The sequence below is a fragment of the Stegastes partitus genome, unplaced genomic scaffold (genome assembly GCF_000690725.1).
Source record: "Stegastes partitus isolate 25-593 unplaced genomic scaffold, Stegastes_partitus-1.0.2 Scaffold1119, whole genome shotgun sequence".
Classification (NCBI taxonomy): Eukaryota; Metazoa; Chordata; class Actinopteri; family Pomacentridae; genus Stegastes; species Stegastes partitus.
The window spans coordinates 200,545-220,332 of NW_007578850.1; the positions used below are offsets into that span (position 1 = coordinate 200,545).

Genomic DNA, 19,788 nt, shown 5'->3' on the forward strand with positions numbered 1-19,788 from the left:
GGAGGGAAGATGCTCCTCTACTGGGGGAATCTCACCTCACACTTCACTCTGAGCATTACAAACTTAAATACATCAGTGTTAGAGAACACATACAAGACACAGGAACTCTTTGCACATCTATTTCAGGAGACAGGTTTGTAGGAGAGGGACAACCACACGGTCCAACTTACGAGAATATAAATATTAGCAACGTTTCAGTGCGAGACCTTCATCAGGTAAATGGTTTGGTACAAAGTAAATCCTAAATACGGAGTGGCTACAACTTTACCAGAAATTAATAGCTACTAATTTCTTCATGGATTCATTGTTATGCAACCTGTAAGTCTAGGTTTGAACTGACAGTGGTGTTACGTTAAGCATTCATTTTCCAGGAGTTTACCAATGGTTTGTAAAACATGTCCGGCACAGATGAGTGATTGCCTCCCTGTGATATATGAAGTATGGTAACGCTATGCAACATGTGTGTCGCTGGTAAAGTCAGAGCAACATCGAATTTTGGAAAAAAAAGTTATTTTTATGCATAAATAGCAGGTTAGTGATGCTCAGAGTGACTTGTGGGTAAGATTCTCCCAGTAGAAGGGACATCTGCCTCAGGTCCTGGAGGCCTTTTGCAAGATTTCACATTTTAAAATCAAAGCTGTTTCTACTATGATTGAATTACCCTCTGCTCATGTTGTTCCAGTTTAGCCCACATTTAAATCCCCACTAATGCCTCAGTATGAATAATCTGATGATGTCATACTAACAAATCTAGCCGGAGCAGCTCCTCAGTGGTTTTGTTGTTGAATATTCTGTGATATTTGTGTTTGTTTGTTTTTTATTTAGTTAGATTTTTGTTTGTTTTGCTTCCTCTGATTAGTTTCTGTTTGTTTTATTTATTCTGTAAGTACAGGGTATCTCTACGGACACTGAATAGCACACCAGCAGGTCGGCAGGTACAGCTCCAGCATGCTTTAAGGAGGTGCCTATGGATTTTTCCAGATCAATGGAGGCAACAGGAGCCATGATTCTTTGTTCTTTTGTTTGCTTGATGGCTTGCATCTGATAAATAAAACAACACACTTTGTTTGGACAATGGGTTCTTTTGCCCGCGTACACTCCAGGCCTGCAGTGCATTAGCGGCTCTTTGATTATGAGATTGCATTTCAGTCGAAGCAATCAAGGTCCATTTAGTTTAATACCTTCACTACATTTTGCTGTAAATGCTACTTTCTTAAGTCGAAATATTAATGACTTTTAATTCGTAGAGTTTTTGTTTTTAAGGGTCACCACAGTCCAGTAGAGGTTACAATGGAGTGTTTAATCTAACTATATCCATCCATTATCTATACACCGCTTAATCCTCACTGGGGTCATGGGGGGCTGGAGTCTATCCCAGCTGACTCAGGGTGAAGGCAGGGGACACCCTGGACCGGTCACCAGTCTATCACAGGGCCACACTTAGAGACAGACAACCAAGCACACTCACATTCACACCTACGGACAATTTAGAATCACCAATTAACCTCAACATGTTTCTGGACTGTGGGAGGAAGCCGGAGAACCCGGAGAGAACCCACGCTGCACGGGGAGAACATGGAGACTCCACGCAGAGAGATCCCAGGTGTCCTCACCAGGATGGGAACCGGCGACCTTCTTGCTGCGAGGCAACAGTGCTACCAACTGCCCCACCTTATAGCCCACCTAACTATATATATATATACATATATGTATATACATTTTTTAAAATCCTGCTGAGTTTAAACAGTGACAAAATACATAGAATTAGTTTTACAGTGTGTTTTATTGGAACAATTCTCTCCTGATTGGACAACAAACACAAACAAGACTACTTTAGGAAATTTCCAAGACAATGTAATTTTGATTAATATGGAATGTTTATAAATGCAATTATGTACATTTCTTACATTATTTTTGCATGCTTAGTTTTCAGAAATTAAAACAGACAAAACATTGGTTTGATCACATGTTTTAAAAAAAAAAAAAAAACTAAACAATTCTCTCCTCGTTGGCGGTAACAACAAACACACACACACAAGGCTACATAAGGAAATTTCCGGGCGACGTCATTTTTCCGGAGGACCGTGAACGCAGCACTGAGCAATGAATTGAGGGTTGGGAAGGACGATGACAACAGAAATGGACATCCAACGAAAATAGCCTCGTAAGAATGACAGCTCTTATTGTAATTTGAAGGCTCTGGCGCAGTTTAAATGTAGTGATAATGTAAGGACAGGAAAAAATATGCGTGCGTTTGCATAAAAGCACTGTCCGTTTCTAGCTACGGTTGCTAGTTCGGTTGCTAAGTTAGCCTCAGTAGCAAGACGTATGCTAGCGTAATTAGCTGTGTGTAACATTACCGGTGTGACGCTGACCACTAAGATTAGCATTGTAGTGAATATTAGCCGGCTAATTTAGCCTAAATAATGTTTTTAGCTCTAATGAGGTTTTTGTAGGGCGACTGTAACGTCTGCAGCCGTTAGTTCACTCCCCCTTTACTCTGTGCTCCATTTGTCGGTCAGCTGTTGTTGTTATCGCTCCGTTGCTGGCATTAAATCTAACAACGGGGCCATTATTTCAGATTTGCTGGACTTTGGGTGCTGCCGTGTCGCCTCCAACGACAACAAAGCAACCGTGCAGCAATTAGCTGCAGGCTAACGTGTTGTTATAATCGTAGAAAACGTTGTGTTGTTTGGTTGTAGCCATGGTTGCAGTTTCTTTGATGGCCTCATGTTGTCACTGGTGTGTGTTGACTTGCAGTGAAGCAAGTCATTCACATCCTCATCCACACAAAATACTGTCTCTAAATACATGCTCACTACTAAAGAGTACAGCTGGAGTTAGCTTGGCTCCAAGTAAAGATACCTGCTGTTCAGTGAAATGTACATTTTTGTTGTTGTAAGTGAGCCATAATGTCCATTAAATACAGATTTAGTTTCCCCACTTGTGTTAAAAGATATTATATTTAGCTTTTAAGATGTAAAGAGTAACTACTATCAAATTAGGGCTGCACAATATTTTTTAAAAAAGCATTACAATATAAAAAAATTGCAGTAAAGTTTACCACATGATTTGCAGAACTCTTCATACTAGAGTAATTGCAGTGTTTTTGTGGGGCAGAGTATCTGCATCTCATATAACAACAGCAAAGGTGTCAATGATAGTGTTTTTGCTTTGGATGATTCAGATCAGGCTTTGCACTCGCCATACACAGCGTTGTGCTCCTGATTTTGATGCTCAAACAGACTGGTCACGTCATATAGTGGTTGCAAGGCAATGCCCAGAGAGTTGCTGTTTTTGGTTCAACGTCATCCTTTCTATAGCTGAAACATTTCCATGCAACTGACAGGTTGCTTCTTTTTGCACCTGGATCTTCCTTCTCAGTGTTTCTCATGATGCTTCTTTTACTGTTCACACCTGGAGTCTGCATGTCAACAAAACCTGTGAATAAATAACCGATAAAATAAAATACGATTTAGTGTATCCAAGAACCGTTAAAGTATGTTCTATCAGACAGACTTCCCTTGTGGATTAGTCATGGAAATTGAGAAATGCTTAAGTTTTCTTTTTGTATCAGGCAACACAAAGCATTGTAGTGTAATGTGCTGGATTTAATCCGACTTTCTTGATGTAGCGTTTACTGGCATCGAGAGATTTTGAGTTTTAGTTACAAGTTACTACTCTCAGTTAGGGTTGAACGATTTGAGTAAATTGCGATAGATATTGCAATCTGATTTCAATGTCATTTTTAAAAGTCAGTTCAATATTCACGGTGTAAAAGATTTAAAACGTGCGATGGAGCATTAACACATGAGACACCGTCAAAAGCATCACTGTTACACAAGTAGGACGGCATGAATTTGTAAAACCATTGCCACAACAGCTAATACCGCCGGTCAGACGTGCTGCAAAATGTACGAGGTGTTATTAAATAACAAGACTGGGCTCACATCAGTTGAACCGCAGTGTGCAGCCTGATCCGTGTAGTATACGCTGATCAGTCGGCAGCACAAATAACCCCAGAAATTTTCAATCTGCTCTAATTTCATATAATTCAATTACTGCATTAGTGTCTTTCTTTAATCGATTTTTTATTTAATATCCCAAATTGAAGTCCTTGCGATTCACTAATTGCACTGTTTGCCATTTTGATTTGAAATCGTTTAACTGTTCAGCCCTATTCCCTGTGGTGTTTAAAGTCCATGTAAAAAGAAAAATCTGTGTTCTGAGTTTGTCACACCACAGAACACTGTGTTATCAACCACCCGATTAAATTTGAATGATTGATAGGATTGGCAAGTATATAAAATTTGGTTTCAAAACTGTGAAAAAGAAAAATAACTGTCGCTGCTGCCGGCGCTAATTGACAGTTTTAACACCTGCCCAGATGAATTGTACAAACCGTGCAAACAGACCTGATTTTTCTTTAACTGAACCAAACAGGTTGGGTGTGAGGAACAGTTTTCCAGTTACCAAATTTGAATATTTTTGTCACTTTGTCTGTGGACTAGTAGTATAATAAACTAACCAACATAAGGCAACTTACGCTCATTGGTGGGCGTATTCCACTGACAGTGGCACCAGATGTTAGTGGGTTGGCAGAATGAAGGCCGAGGAGACTGATACTGATTTTGACCGCATTCATTAGTAGAGGATTTGTACTTGCTTTCCATTTGTCTCCCATTAAATTTGGTAAAACTACCCACTGTAAAATGATCACTGCAGAGGCGGGTGTTGGTGGCTCTCTCTCTGTTTTTTTTTCACAAAATCAGTCCACCTCTTCTTCATCTCATTATTCTTAGAAATGTTGTAAAACCTGTAAACTGAAGAAGGTGTAGTAACTACTGATCACAGTGTGTGTAGAAACAAATCATCTCTGAATTTCCTTAACGTAGACTCTAAGATATTTACTATGATCCTTCATGCAGTATCTTCTAACTGTGTTCGCGCTGCACTCGTTGTAATTCAAACCACAGATCTAGAATCGATTTAGAAGTCTGATGAAGCCTCTCTAGTTAGATGAGAAATATATATATTCATGTAGCTCCAAATACCGCAGCTCTGCAACTCTGTTATTGCAATAAAAGGCTGCGCAACATTAAACTGAGGGCCTGTTTGGTTTTATTGGATTACTGGATCACTCCTATTTTATGCTCTTTTGTGTAATTTACCACCTTCTTCTTCTTTTATATTTTTCTATTGATTTTTTTCCCCACTGTTAATATATTGTTGTTTTTTTTCCTGATTTATTGCCAGGCTGTCTATGTCAGATCCCTGACTGGCACTTCACAGACAAACCTGAGGGGAGAGAAAAGTGAACAAGGCCAGAGTTGAGAGCCATGGAGGCTCGCTTTGGTAATATTGTGTTTAGCTCCAAGTTTGACTCAGGGAACCTTGCTCGTGTGGAAAAAGTGGAGAAGGGCAGCTCCAGCCCTCCTTCAGATACAGCCTCTAGTGGGAGTTCCTCCTCAGGGTCAAACCTCACCCCTGACTATGAGTTCAACGTGTGGACGCAGCCAGACTGCGCCGGCACAGAGTTTGAAAATGGAAACCGGTAACAAATTTTCTGCTTTTGTAGAGAGTATTTTATGTTACTTGCATGACAGCAAAAGACATGAAAATGCTTCTTCTTTCTTTGCTCGCTGTGAACAACCCTAACTTACAGTATGCCTTGTTATGTTTTGGCTTTTCAGATCATGGTTTTACTTCAGCGTGCGGGGGGCAGCTCCGGGGAAGTTGCTGAAGATCAATGTGATGAACATGAACAATCAGAGGAAGCTCTACAGCCAGGGCATGGCTCCCCTGGTACGCACGTTACCTGGCAAGAACCGATGGGAAAGGGTTCGGGACAGGCCCACATCGGAGGTATGTTGTAGACACTACCTCAGCCTGTCAGGGAGAGGATGAAGGCATCAGGGAGAGGGCTGTCAGGTGGGCTATTAATATCTTTCTAATAATACATCTCTTCCTGCTTTCTTCTGCTGCTTTCCAGATTGTAGATAACCAGTTCATCCTTTCATTCACTCACCGGCTGTTGGAGGTGCGAGGGGCAACCACATACTTCTCCTTCTGCTTCCCATTCTCCTACAACGAGTGCCAGGAGATGCTGCAGCAGTTGGACGGGAACTACCCGAATGCTGCTCAACTCAGTCCGAGCAGGTATAGCATACAAGTGATTCATAAAAACCACACATAACCTCAATCTTGTGTCAGTAATATCTGGCTAAATTGTCTGTTTTATCCTGCCCCTCTAACTTCTGTAATTCTTTCCCACCAATCTCTATCCAGTGCACCGGGCACTGTGTACTACCACAGGGAGGTGCTGTGTCACTCTCTAGATGGCAATAGGGTGGACCTGCTCACTGTGACCAACTGCAGCGGGATGCAGGATGAGAGAGAAGCCCGTCTGCCGAAGCTGTTTCCTGACACCAACACTCCAAGACCACACCGCTTCCCCGGAAAAAGGGTATCACCGAATCACACATAAACACACAATCAGTTTTCCCAACAGCGCTTTATGACGGTATGTAAGGCTCAGGCTGCTGCTGTGGAGTCTTACCTTTGCCGTTGGTCTTCCCGGTATGCTCCCAGGTGTTTTTCCTCAGCAGTCGGGTGCACCCTGGGGAGACTCCATCATCCTTTGTGTTCAACGGTTTCCTCAACTTCATCCTGAGAAGAGATGACCCACGTGCACACGCGCTGCGTAACATGTTTGTGTTCAAGCTCATTCCCATGCTCAACCCAGACGGGGTTGTTCGCGGACACTACAGGTAAGAATTTCACGTTGGAACTAACTTGACAGCAACAGTGTGAGCATCATTTGACGCTCACGGATGAATTTTTGTTGCTTGCGGTTTTGGTGTGTCACTTGTGCACGAAAGAGTTTTTTCTCTCGATAGTATTCATGAGTGCAGTGTGCAGCACAGCTCCAGAGTCTTCTTGAAAAGTGTGGTCTATGGTGTGACGTTATGTGTTGTCATGCTGCATTGATCTGCCATTGTTTTCACTGAGCTAGTTAGTTAACGTCAGCATATTGCGTGGGCTGCAGCAGGGTGACACTGAAGTTACAGTCTGGCTGCAGTTACAGCAATTAACAGCTTGAGATGATTGTCAGTGGTGGTGTTAGCTGATACACAAGACCATTCAATAAGGAAATCTACATTCATCATATTCAATATTTCATCTGTGGTATTTTAATATCTTTAATATCTGCCTTTAAATGGATACCTCATGGCTATTTAAACTGGGCACACAGGTGCTCACGAACATGAAGAAGGTTGTTTGTTTAGTTTTTGAAAATACTACGAAAGGCAGCAATGGAGGAAGTTAAGACCAGAGATTTTCTTAGCTGCACAACAGCTGCTAGCAAAGAAAACAAGGCCAGGCTATCCATGTTTAATTAACCACTAGTAATCAAGATGTCTTGTTTTTTTACCCCCAAAATCACTCATTAACATGACAAAGAATCAGTAGTGACAGTTTAGACCCAATTAGAAACCAAACATGGGAGTCTCCCTTATAGTTTTTAAATGTCTCAGTCTCTGACCATCTGGACTAAAACACAAGCTTTGAGTTTTCAAACTAAAACAGGGTCAGTAGGTTTTCCAAAAGTCTCAGTTTTAGGGATCCTAAAACAATAGAGTAGTGTAGACAAATGGCATAAATGTGGCAGAAGGTATGAGCTTTAAAATGAAGACATTAGTTTGAAGGCAGCCACCTATTTTCTCTCAAAGGTCTCAACTTACATTTGCAATAAACAGCAAATCCATTTTCATAGGTGTATTATATTGCCCAGGCATTAGTTCATAGTGAACATTTTAGACTTCTTTCATATGCAAAAACCTTAAATCTTTTCACAGAGATTGTGACTTAGAACTCAAAAAGTCAGCAACTGTAGCTCTATATGTAGTATAAATACACTGAATGCGTCCTATGACATACATACCAGATGTGGTCAGGTTTCGGTTCGGTTTCTTCCTTACTTGCTCACTCTTTGAAATTTCCATTTGTAATAATGGTAAGTGAGGAGGACTCTTGTTCGCTGAAACCAGGTCAACTTACAACCACATAGTGATGTGGGATATTATATGAGTGACTGTAGTAGGAGCACACAGTTTTTCTTTCTGTTGCAAATGAGTCTGAATTTTTGAAATATGTTCGTTTTTCTTGGAATTATTTTAGTACAAGGATGTATAGCTATGTGCAATATTATCTTCTTTCATCCCACTGCTTAACCTTCATTGTCGGAATTCTTTGTCTTAAACACGCATGCATTTAAAAAGTATGCAAGCAACCAATTTCTCCATATATATGACCAAGAAATCAGCTGCTTACAGGAGAAATTTCTCAATTTATGGAAAACTGCTTTTCTCAAATGCTCAGAGTTTAAGGAATCAGGTGTCTACAGGACGCCCAGTGCAGCCTGGTCATTTAAGTTCATGTTCATCAGCATACTGCTGGTCACAAGGAGGCTAGAGGAGCCAGGTCGGATGACATGTTGACCCGTACGGCGGATGTCGGTTAAGCCTGTGTCACTGTGATGTATCAGTGCTATCAATAAACAATGACACTCTTCCTCAGTGTATGAGGGTAAACACGTGCATCTGTTCCATTTTTATCAAAACTGATTTAAATTGTGTTAAATGCAGCATAGATTGTCCGTATTATAGAGGGGGAGGCTTAGGAGTAGGATTTTTGTTGGGTTTTGTCATGTCTTTGAATAAAAGCTGTTTTTAATGCTGTAGCCTTTCTCTTGTTTTGTAGAACCGACTCCAGGGGTGTGAACTTGAACAGACAATACTTGAACCCCAGCCCCGAGCTGCACCCTTCCATCTATGCAGCCAAAACACTGTTGCTGTACCACCACACACACAACCGCCTGCACAACACGCAGTCGAGCAGCCACTGCAACAGCTCCCAGCGCACACAGCCCGCTCCCCTGAACCCCAAACCAGCGAACCAGCATCAAGCGCCTCCGCTCACTGCCCTCGAAGTCAGCTTGAACGAACGAAACGCGGAGAAAGATGCGAATCCTGCACAGCCAGAGGTGCCCATGGTGATGGAGGAAAACGCCTGGGTCGCCACAGAGGTGGGGAAAGGAGACCAGAACAGCTCATCAAGTTCCTCAGAGACTGTAGCTCCTGTTACTGTAGAAGTAGAAGCACCGAAGGTGGAGGAACCAGAAATAGTGCCCCCCAAAGAAGGGGGTGTGGCGTATTATGTCGACCTACATGGTCATGCCTCTAAACGTGGATGCTTCATGTATGGAAATAGCCTTCCTGATGAGAGCCAACAGGTAAAAATGACTACATTGTTATCCCCTCCCTTTGCAATATTTTTGGAAAATTGACAACTAACGTTCAGTTATTGTTTTCAGCAATGGATTTCTTCCTTTTCCTTGTCTTCACAGGTTGAGAACATGCTGTATCCGAGGCTGATCGCTGTGAACTCTGCACACTTTGATTTCCTCGGCTGCAACTTCTCTGAGAAAAACATGTACGCACGAGACAAGAGAGACGGCCAGTCTAAAGAGGGCAGTGGTCGGGTGGCCATTCACAAGGCAATAGGGCTGCTTCACAGGTCAGACACCATTACATTTACAAGAGCTCGTGTTCAGTATAAGCACACAGCAACTTTTACCAACCTAATCAAACACTTTTGGAATTTTAAAGCTTTTTCAGAATCAAAACAAGTGTGATTCACAGTGATCTTACGCTTTCCATGTGGGTCCAGAACATATTAACTTGCAAAAAACAAAAGCTGGCCATGCTTAAATGGTTTCTCTCTCAGGTCACAACCTAATATGTCCTAATATATTTTTGTCATGTGTCTGTTATTGTGTACCCACCAGTTACACTTTGGAGTGCAACTACAACACAGGAAAAACCATGAACACTATTCCACCTGCCTGCCATGACAACGGACGGGCGACCCCTCCTCCACCTCCGTCATTCCCTCCAAAATACACTCCAGAAATATTTGAGCAGGTAGGAGGACACAAGTGGGATTTTTTTTTTTCATCTTGTGAGGGGTTTTTTTTGTGTATGGAGGAAACTTTGATGCTGTCCTGAAGTTGTAGTAGCCTGTGCCAAAGTACGACTTGACCAGTTTTGTTTATTAGGGTTTAATTTACTAATAGATATTTTTGTATATTAAATGATCAGATATACCAGGAAAATTCATAGATTTCAGTCACTGACTTTGTTGCCTTTCACAGACCAATTATGCTTAATGTCATGCTTAGCCAACCTCAGAAAGGCCATTCTGAGCCTGGAAAAACCCTTCTTGTTCAAACACAGAATTTACTGTGTCCCTGTTATCAGCTGATATCTCTTAGCTAGAGTTTGTTACTCACATGGTTTTAATGCGTTTGATATTCAGTAACTGCAAAACGTATCTGCTAACAAGATATACTGATGAAAGCAAGCAAACTGAGTTGATGTTGTGCGTCAGGTGGGTCGTGCCGTGGCCATCTCTGCCCTGGACATGGCCGAGTGTAACCCCTGGCCACGCCTGGTGCTGTCTGAGCACACCTGCCTGACAAATCTCCGAGCCTGGATCCTCAAGCACATCCGCAACACCAAAGGCCTGAACACACACATCCACCCTCCCCCAAGAATACACCACAATGGCAGCAAGGTGTCACCGCCAAAGAGCTTCAACAAGTGAGCACATCTATTTATCAAGCCCACACATTTCAATGACCTTTGTTTCTTTTTCACAGACAGTTGCGTCAAAAGTTTCTGTGTTTGTCTTGACTTTCCGCTCAGCTGTCTGTCTGGATCAGCGTCGGAGAACACCCTCAGCCGTGTCCGCTGCAACAGCCAGAGTAGCAGCAGCCAGACACCCTCTCCGAAGATGCACAGCTCCCCGAGCTTTACTTTTGGCTGCCCTCCACCCCGAACTCACGCACAGCACAACAGCACGCACACCGGCGGACGTGGAGGCAACAAGACACTCGGGCCAGTCAGGGGTAAGCTGATCCCTCAACCGTCTGCCTGTGTTACTGGCTGCCATTTTCTATCGCCTCTCCTGTGGTGATCCTCTGCTCTTGTCTTTTCTCTCATCATATATTCTGTCTTGTGATGTCTCTCATTGCTCTCTCTTGATGCCATGTTCTCTTTCTGCTGTTGGAGATGTGAAGAAAGGCTCATGGCTGGTTGATGTGTCAGTGTCTGTGTGACAGCTTCAATTTTTACTGTGATGGTGATGTAAAGCTGGTCCCAGGCAAAGGAGTAGCTTGATTTTGGAAACATGAGTGATCCATGCCCTGGATGTTTGTGCCCTGTAACATCAGAATGACATCTGCATGACTTTAGCATGACTCCACCTGCTGCTGCTGCTGTCTGTGCATGCATTTTCCTACCTTAAAAACCACCAACATGACTTTTAAGTTTTATTGAATCCTCTTTCAAAGACCAAATGATTGTTTAAGTTTTCCATTGCACAGAACAATTATGAGAGTTTATCCCATCTGCGTTTTCACTTTGTGCCTGTTAATGTGTTGTTTGCCTCAGTGCATGTCTCTAAGAGTGAAGAGCAGTTGCAGCACACAGACACTTTATGTTTGTACGAGGTGCGATCAAAAAGTTCAGAGACTGTGCCTATAAAAATCAAAACAATTTGGCGACAATTCGAGTTGAAATCTTTTTGTGAAATGATACAGCACTCCTCGCACTCCTGCAGTGATTTTAACACTCCCGGTGAGTCCTGTTTTGTGAGCGTGTCAAGTGTCAAACATGTCAAAACAGAGATCCTTCAAGAATCCTTCAACTTGAATTTTACTTTAATAAAGAGGAAGAAGTCAAAAGGAACTAAATCTAGCAAGTAGGGCAGGTGGGGAGGGATCATTTTGTTGTTGTGCCAAAAAAAACCTGTGCCTAATCACGGCATTAGACTACCCACATGCCATCCCATTACAGTTAGGGTTGTTTTTACCCAAAGTTCTTCCTCACACACCTCAATAAGTTATTACAGTCAAACTCTAAAATGTTCCTGATGTGGTCTTTTAGACCAGGGTTGGAGTTGATCTCTGGAGTTTTTAAACTGATCAGTTTCAGCATTAATCTATGGCCTGTTCTTTGTTTTTATCTGTTGTCTCAAGACAATGTGAAATAAGCTGTGATCATATCTGTCAGATGTCATACAGGAATGGAGGATTATTGCTGTAGTTTATCGCCTTTTACTTTAACACTGGTTCACTGGCCTGACGTCACTTAGCCTCACGGAAGTCTTTATCGCGGTGCTCCTTTACTAGCTAAGCTCATATACGCTCTCTGCTTGCCAACACAGAAGTAGCTGCCTCTTTGGGGTCACTAGAGTAATAAACACTGAGAGGCTCCAGCTGGTATTGCAACCAGGTACTATAGCTATTCTATAGTACCTAAACCATGTATTATCATAAAAATGGTATCTGGAATCAGCTTAAAATGGATCAGGAGCAAATGAAACAGTGATCGGGACATCCTTAGAGAAAACTGCTGTTTCTTCTCGTGGTGGTAGCTGCAGACACACCTCTCATTAACAGTGATGATCCTTCTCATGAAGGTTGTATCATCCCGGCTGCTGACTGAATGTGTTGTTTGCTCTAGTTTGAGCTCCATGGAGAGGCTGTACATGCGCACCTACCGGTGGCCACAAAAACGAGACAGCGCGGTATCATGCCATCTCCTGACTTGTGACAGTTGCTGCTCACACATGGTGCACGTGCTCGATTGCGACGCGCCACAAACAGTCTCCAAACTTTCTGATCGCACCACGCATGTGCGCACAATCCCTGCATGCCACTGAGCAGGTGTGTGTCTCCCTCTCTGTAGACACTAAGCCTCAGGAGAAGAGACGCCCCCCCCACCACCGCTCCATCCTCCGGTCTCCCAGCAACAGCCACACACCCGCCCGCCCCCCACTCTCACCCCCTTCCTCCTCCTCGTCCTCCTCGTCTTCCTCAGTGTGTGCGGCAGGCTCCTGCCCCCTCCCGGCCTCCGTCAGTATGACAGGTCTGTACTCCCTCCAGCCTCCCAGCCTCTCCACCTTGCTCCCCTCCCTGCAGGCTCTGCCCCGTCCCGGGCTGCTCTCCAAACTGAGCCCCCTTCTCCTCCAGAGCCTTCCACCGGCCACCAACTCTCCAACTGGGCCCACACCGGACTGAATCTAACCCAACCTGTGAGACTTTGGGCTTTGAGTGCGTGTGTGTGAGTGAGTGAGTGTAACTAATACCTACCTTGGAGTATCACACAAGAGGTGTGCTAAGTTCTATCTAGAGACTGTCTTTATAGAAGCCTGCATCTGCCTGGTGCTCCATGTAGGTCAAAACAAGGGTGTGTGTGTGTTTGTGTGTGTGTGTGTGTCTGAAACATCACTGGTGCTAGCTCTTCTACCTTTTCATCAAATACTGTTGTTTTTCTTTCTGCACATATCTGAGTAATGACATGTATCTACAGTATTAGCACCTTAAGATAAATAATACACTTAAGCGTGCAAGTGTTACTCGAATCTCAACTATAACTGTTTTTTTTTTTCCCGTTTTACAACCGACCTTGAAGCAAGTACCGGTTATCACATGTAGTTCTTGTGAATATTCTTTACTAAACAAAGCAGCAAAGTGGTTAGTTTGTGAATGTGTTAGTCTAGTGAAGAGGACAGTTGCTTGGCTATCTAACCTGCATCGTCACCTAGGACCTGCAGAATATACAGCAAACATTAACAGCACACATCAATGTTGGAAATATATTATGGATTACAACCAGAACAAGCTTCTTTTGCAGTCTGTATACGAGTAATAAGCTAATCATCATATTACTGTGCTGATGTTTGGAAAGTAGCCAGAACTATTAGCGTTTAGATTTTCTTCCTTTTGGGGGGGGGGGTTGTTAATGATTAGCTACGGTACAAATGAGACACTTTTGCTATGTTGCACTTATTATTTATCGGTTTTATTTTGTCTTTGAGAGAGTGGGTTTGCAGAATTAGACTGAACTTTTAGTGTAGCTTCGGTTTCTGTCAAATTTCTCAAAGCACTTTTCGATCTGTTGTTTCTTTCCGTTGTGTTTGTATCTCCCTTTAATGTTTATGTGTGAAACAGTGCAACTGGCAAGCTGTCATTTGGAGTTGGTCCACAGTAGGGCTGAGCCTTCTGTAGACCGCATTTAATTTTCGGTGACTGAAAATTCTATTTAAAGGGTCTGTTGTTTAGTTTGCGTGTGTAAGTCAGTGCTTTATTCTATATTAGCTATGAAATCTGTATCATTCCAGTGTCAGACCAACCTCGGTTATGATATTATGATGTTCACAGAGTAGCCTACTGCCAGAAACCTCATGTGGACCGTCACTGGCTTAAATCCACATGGGTGGTGGATTCTTAGAGTCGCTTTGGGATAACAAGGGTTGCTTTATGGAGCTGTTTGCCAACAAGCAATATCATATAAACACAATTTTTTTGGCTCAGTGTTCCAGTTGGCAAGTGTTTATAATTTTCTAATAAGATTCCAGTATTAGTTTTGGTGTAAATAAAATGTTGTTTTTTTTATTTTATTCTATTACATGTATCATCAAACTGATGAAAAAACATTTATCATTATTTATTCAAGCAGATAAATGTCTTTCCTTGTGTAAATTGAAATTGGCAGGAATATAGCAGGCTGTCGATGGTTGAAGTTAATATTTTTTGTGGTTAGAAGATGTGAGAAATTACCACATGGTCTTGGTTTTTTTTCTGTAAACCTCATCGGTCACTTGTGGAATTCTAGTAATTTGTCTGTAATTCAGTTTTTTGTGTGCTGTCATCCAAGTACTTGATGATGGTCTTCGTTTTAGGACCAGCCACTTTAGTTGCACCGAAGGCAGCGTATCTGTGATCTGCAAAGGGTTCATGAGCAGCAAACGTACCAGATCAGTGACTGAGTGGATCAAAATGCTGTCGAATGTCTGACCTCGCCTCGCTGTAGCCGTCTGATCCAGTGCTGTGACAAACTGTAGTTATGGTGTGCCTTGCTTTGTAGTAAACAGTAGGTTTTGAAGGCTCTGCTCATATTGTGATCTCGTAGGGCATCCATTGCGCCTCCTCACCTGTCTTGGATCTGGAGAAACTTGCCCTTGCAGGTTGCGTTAAAAAGAGAGGAGAAAAGTCACTAAATTTATAGATTTTTGAGTGTACAGGATTATAACTCAGTAATGAAAATACTTAACCACAAATAGCGCAGGAACATGAATTAAAAGCGGTATATTTAAGACTTGTTGACCTTCTGGCAAAAGAAAAATCTCACAAATTAGCTGTGCTGATGGTATGCCACTTCAGGTGTAGTGGTATATGCGCAGTCTATAGTGGTACACTGTTGTTCTCGTATGCTACTTTTTTATTTGTATTTCATTGACACAGACCGTTTTCCAGCTGCAGGAGCCACTTGATATTGGATGGCCGCTGTCCAAACTGTAGGATGAGTGCTGCCTAATACATAATTTGATGTCAATGACCTTTATGTCAATGAACTGACTTCATGGCAAGTACATTTTTATTTCTACCTTTATTAGAAATGCACAAGAAAATATGCTTAAAATAAGGAAGCATTGAAATGATTCTGGTCATCTGCACACTTTTGAAACATCTGATTGTAGAGCAGTTTTATATAGGCCTGTCAGTGCAGCAGGTGTGTATATTTGAGCTAGCATTAGCAATAGTACCATAATAGAAAAATAGCACATATCAGGGTCTGCAGATGGAGCTACAGTGGTATATACTGGTGAGAAATAGACAACATCAGTAAAAACATTCCTGATAATAAATAAAATGTACATTTTTTGATTTATGATCGAATGTATCTAAAATAAATCCAAATACATGCGCAACCATTTAGTTAGAATAGTACGTCCTCAATTTGTTATTGATGAACAGTCGAGCTAGGTGGCTAGGCTAACCATCGCTATGTTAAGTATAAGCACCTGCTGCAACAGAAAGGAGAGTAATACTTACAGGTTTATGTGTTTAAAGTGCATTCTCTTGCACTAAACTGTCAATAATGGTAGAAATAAGAGTATACGTTCACAACAACAATGCTTGTCATGATGTTAGTTCATGAGCATAAGATCACTGGCATAAAATGTACATATTGGTACCACTGGAGCGTCAGCATATACCACTACAGCCCATTGTGGAACAACATTGGCCGCTTTTCGATCCACAGATCCCTCCAAGTTTGAACAGAAATCAAATTTGACAGTCTTTTTTGTGCTCACAGGACTTGGACGTCTTTCAAAATGTTCCTTTAAGATCACTACAATGATGATTTTCATGTAGCCGATGCCCACTGCGTTCAGCACCATGCGAAGGATGTATCATGAGCTCTCAATTTAAGATCAGCGCCCTGCAAAACGGGGAGCGTGTACTGTAGTTTTAATTCTGCTTTCTCACTGTGAACTTTGATGTCCTGTGTCCCAGCGGTTTCAACCCTAAAGCTTAAACGTCTCCATCCAAAACGACAGAAAGCAGCTTTCGGTGGAAACACTGTATGCATAGTCACATTCTCACTAGGTCCTTCTGCTTTACACTCCTTATGAGAATCGTGCCGTTTCCTTCAATGTGGTGCTAACCTTCTATACCAGACTACGGTTCTGTGTTTGTCCCTGTAACGTCTTTACGAATATCACCTTTCTTGAATGTGCTGCTGTCTTTTACCGCCTTTCTGTTTAACCTCTGGAATAAAAACTATCCCTTTGTGAAGCAAGTACTGTGTGTGGGTCCTCTGCTCTCTTTTGACTCTGTGTGTGTTTCATTTTTCTGCCTTCAAGTAGAGACACAGATTGAAGCTACCAGCGGTTAGACTGATTAAAAGTTAGTTTACCAACTGATGTAGACAAAGAGAACATGAAATTATCCAACCATGTTCAGCTCTGTCCTTCCATTTCCTCTTATAATCACATGTCTGGGTTGAAATTGGGAGTTTTAGAAATTTGTTTCCTAATGCTCCACCTGCAGTTTCTTCTTTTCTCTCTCCATTGCCTGTATTTATGTCCCTTCATCTGGTTGATAGGCGTCAGCTGCCCAGACTTTAAAGCTGGTGGGCCAGGTTCGGCCGGCTGGTCCAGAATGCCTTTCCCCACGCGTACCGGCCGTGTAGAGCGAGGAAGCCGAACTCATCTCCCCGCAGAGGGCCGTAGAGAGGTTAGCCTGCCTTGCTGGCTCACTGACAGACAAATTCTTCTCATTTTTTATGTATTAGCGGTTTTTCTACAATATAAACACACATGCAATAAACATTTGGTGCATGATGTCATCTCTTCATCTGTCATAGACTGCTAAAGACTTGGGGCCTGAACACATCCTTTCCTCCATCAAATTTAGCAAGTAAGTCTAATGTTTTCATGTGTGCTGGTACATTTTTAAAGACGAAGTCAAAACAAGAGGTGGCATTTGAAAATGGAACAGAGGCTGCAGTCTGCAGGTCAGCTGGTTAGCTGATGTGGTGGTGGTGTTACTTTCATTAGGAGAAAAGCGTTAAATCAACACTTTTCCAGGATTAATCTATTATTTTGGTATACAGGAAGAACAGACTAGCTATAAACACCCGTTATTTAAAACTCATCATTTCACAAAAAGTTGTTTTCATTATTTCAAAACAAAAATATTGGTAGATAGCCTAATCCGTGTAGTTCAGATATAGTTTAACTATTTTTATTTATTTTATTTTTTTAATATGGGCATGTTTTTCATTTTTGGATGCCACTTTGTAGACATAAACCTTGGTTTGGAGGAGACTTGTCATGTAGATTTGTGTAATTTCTTTGGTAATTACAACTGTGTTAGGTTATTAGAATTACATCATCTAACTATGACCAAATGCATAGATCTGTTAGGATAGTGGGATTTTTCTAGAGGCCAATTTTCATGCCGTAACATGTAGAATTTACATGCCTTGACATATATTTAATGGTAATTTTTTATCTTTAACTATTTGATATATGAAGCTAAAACTTCACTAATATCTTTAGAACTATCGATATTTTATGCTATAAAAATTTCAGGTAAATCAGAGATGGTCATTTAGAAATTTTAATGATTTTAGATGGAATGACCAAATAGTGGACATTAGCCTTCTAAGATGTTTTTCCATGAGTGGTGAAGATATTGACCTCTCTGTTACTCGTCCAGGTGTGAGCTGCAGCCTCACATGAGCCGCATCCCCATCCGCAGGGTGGGATCTACTGACGCCCCGACTGCAAGCAGCACTAAAACATCTCCCACTAGCAATAACCCAACTTCACCTGGGGATAAGGAGGTGTCAGCCACCATGAAGGTGTGGAAGCTGCTCAGGCCTGGTCTCCACAGACACCTGTCACTATCAGGCATGTACAGCCACATGAAACAGGAGTATTAGCTACGCTGGAGAGATTACCTGACTGCATCTGTCAAAACAGGAGAAGTTATGTGGAAGGACGATCATTAATGAATGTATTTATTTGTACATATGACTACAGTGCTGGTGTCCTTTATTCAGGAAGAAGTACTTATAGAACAGTGTAAAAATACTCCTTTACAAATAAAAGTCTGGCATGAAAAATCCTATTTAAGCAAACGTGCATAATTATTAGCAGCTAAAAGGTGGCGCTAGTTTGATCTAGTTTATATACAGGGACAGCAGATAAATCTGAGGGCTGCAAACATGATTAATGGGAGCCACAAATCTGTTTTCAGTTGGATTTTTCTCTAGTCTTTGGTATTTGGTGATGTATTGGATCACTTTAATTTATTTATATAATATAATTTATACTTTATTGAATTTCCCTTCTGGGATAAATAAAGTATTTTTCATTTCATTTAACATTTAGTAAAAGTAAACCATGTGAGAAGGTTGGAGGTAAAAATCACTAGTTGATGGAGCTACTCAGAAAAAAAACAGGCTTAATCTTTAATAGTGTGTTGTATTTTAAAAGTTTGTTGTCGTATACATTATGTAATATCTGAAGATAGAGGAGCAGAAAGTTGAATATTTCCCGCTGAAATGTCGTGGAATGGAAATATGAAGTAGCATGAAATGGAAATACGCAAGCAAAGTACAAGTACCTCAAGACTGTATTTAAGTACAACACTTGAACAAAAGTACCGCCTCACATATGAACAGCTAACATCAGTGTTTTATCCATTATTCAGGTGTGTCGGAGAAAGAAGGTGCCCTACATCTGGCCTCTAAAGCGCTAATAAAGAAGAGCACTGACAGGAGTTTCCACTACCAAGCAAACACCATCATAGAAAGTGCACCGGAGACGGATGGAGAACTGCAACAGGTGAAAACACACTAGTGTCAAGTACTGCATATTAAATGACCGCTGCACGTGAATGAGTCAGATGACCTGACCGGGCTGCTTAACTGTTGTCTTTGAAGGTTGAGGAAACTCCAGTGATGCCGGCGCCTGAAGCTGTGAACATGTGCGAGACAGTGACGCTGTGTGGAGAAGCCTAGGAACTGCACGCAGGAGCTTGCGCATTCGTCTGTTTTTGTTCCATAGATGGTCTGCACTTATATATGTTACTCATTCACCCATTCACACACACATTAATGGTGACAGAGCTGCCATGCAAGGTGCTGCCTGCCACTGGGAGCAACTTCAGGTTCAGTGTCTTGCCCAAGGACACTTTCGAGGGGCTGGGGGATCGAACCACCAACCCGCTCTACCACCTGAGCCACAGCCGGCCCACAGTGAGCCTAAGTTCCTCTACTGAAGTCACAAAGCTTCAAAGCAGGAGGGGGCATCACAGGAGGATTATTTGAAGTGTGATAATGTGCAATACCACCCATTTGA

General features: G+C 41.9%; 1 protein-coding gene across 2 annotated transcripts; it reads left to right on the plus strand.

Annotated features, from left to right (window-relative positions):
* Positions 1–2,108: 2,108 nt before the first annotated feature.
* agbl5 (AGBL carboxypeptidase 5) lies at positions 2,109–19,533 on the plus strand. Of its 2 annotated transcripts, XM_008296308.1 has the most exons (16): positions 2,109–2,164; positions 5,257–5,554; positions 5,694–5,865; positions 5,993–6,159; positions 6,289–6,466; positions 6,592–6,770; positions 8,764–9,295; positions 9,410–9,579; positions 9,851–9,986; positions 10,453–10,664; positions 10,770–10,972; positions 17,022–17,152; positions 17,283–17,335; positions 18,140–18,333; positions 19,139–19,272; positions 19,371–19,533. In XM_008296308.1, exons 2-16 carry the CDS (start codon positions 5,340–5,342, stop codon positions 19,446–19,448), a joined length of 2,754 nt encoding a protein of 917 aa, XP_008294530.1. In that variant the 5' UTR covers positions 2,109–2,164; positions 5,257–5,339; the 3' UTR covers positions 19,449–19,533. The 2 variants fall into 2 exon arrangements, with proteins under 2 accessions (XP_008294530.1, XP_008294531.1); XM_008296309.1 differs by lacking the exons at positions 17,022–17,152; positions 17,283–17,335; positions 18,140–18,333; positions 19,139–19,272; positions 19,371–19,533 and adding an exon at positions 12,816–13,709.
* Positions 19,534–19,788: the final 255 nt, after the last annotated feature.

What these genes read in the sequence shown, in the direction of transcription:
- agbl5 (XM_008296308.1), top strand. Translation starts at nt 5,340, where the DNA reads ATGGAGGCTCGCTTTGGTAATATTGTGTTTAGCTCCAAGTTTGACTCA. An exon ending in TTCCTGATGAGAGCCAACAG is followed by an intron (nt 9,296 to 9,409) that starts GTAAAAATGACT and finishes TTGTCTTCACAG; the next exon opens with GTTGAGAACATGCTGTATCC. An exon ending in GACACTCGGGCCAGTCAGGG is followed by an intron (nt 10,973 to 17,021) that starts GTAAGCTGATCC and finishes TCTGGTTGATAG; the next exon opens with GCGTCAGCTGCCCAGACTTT.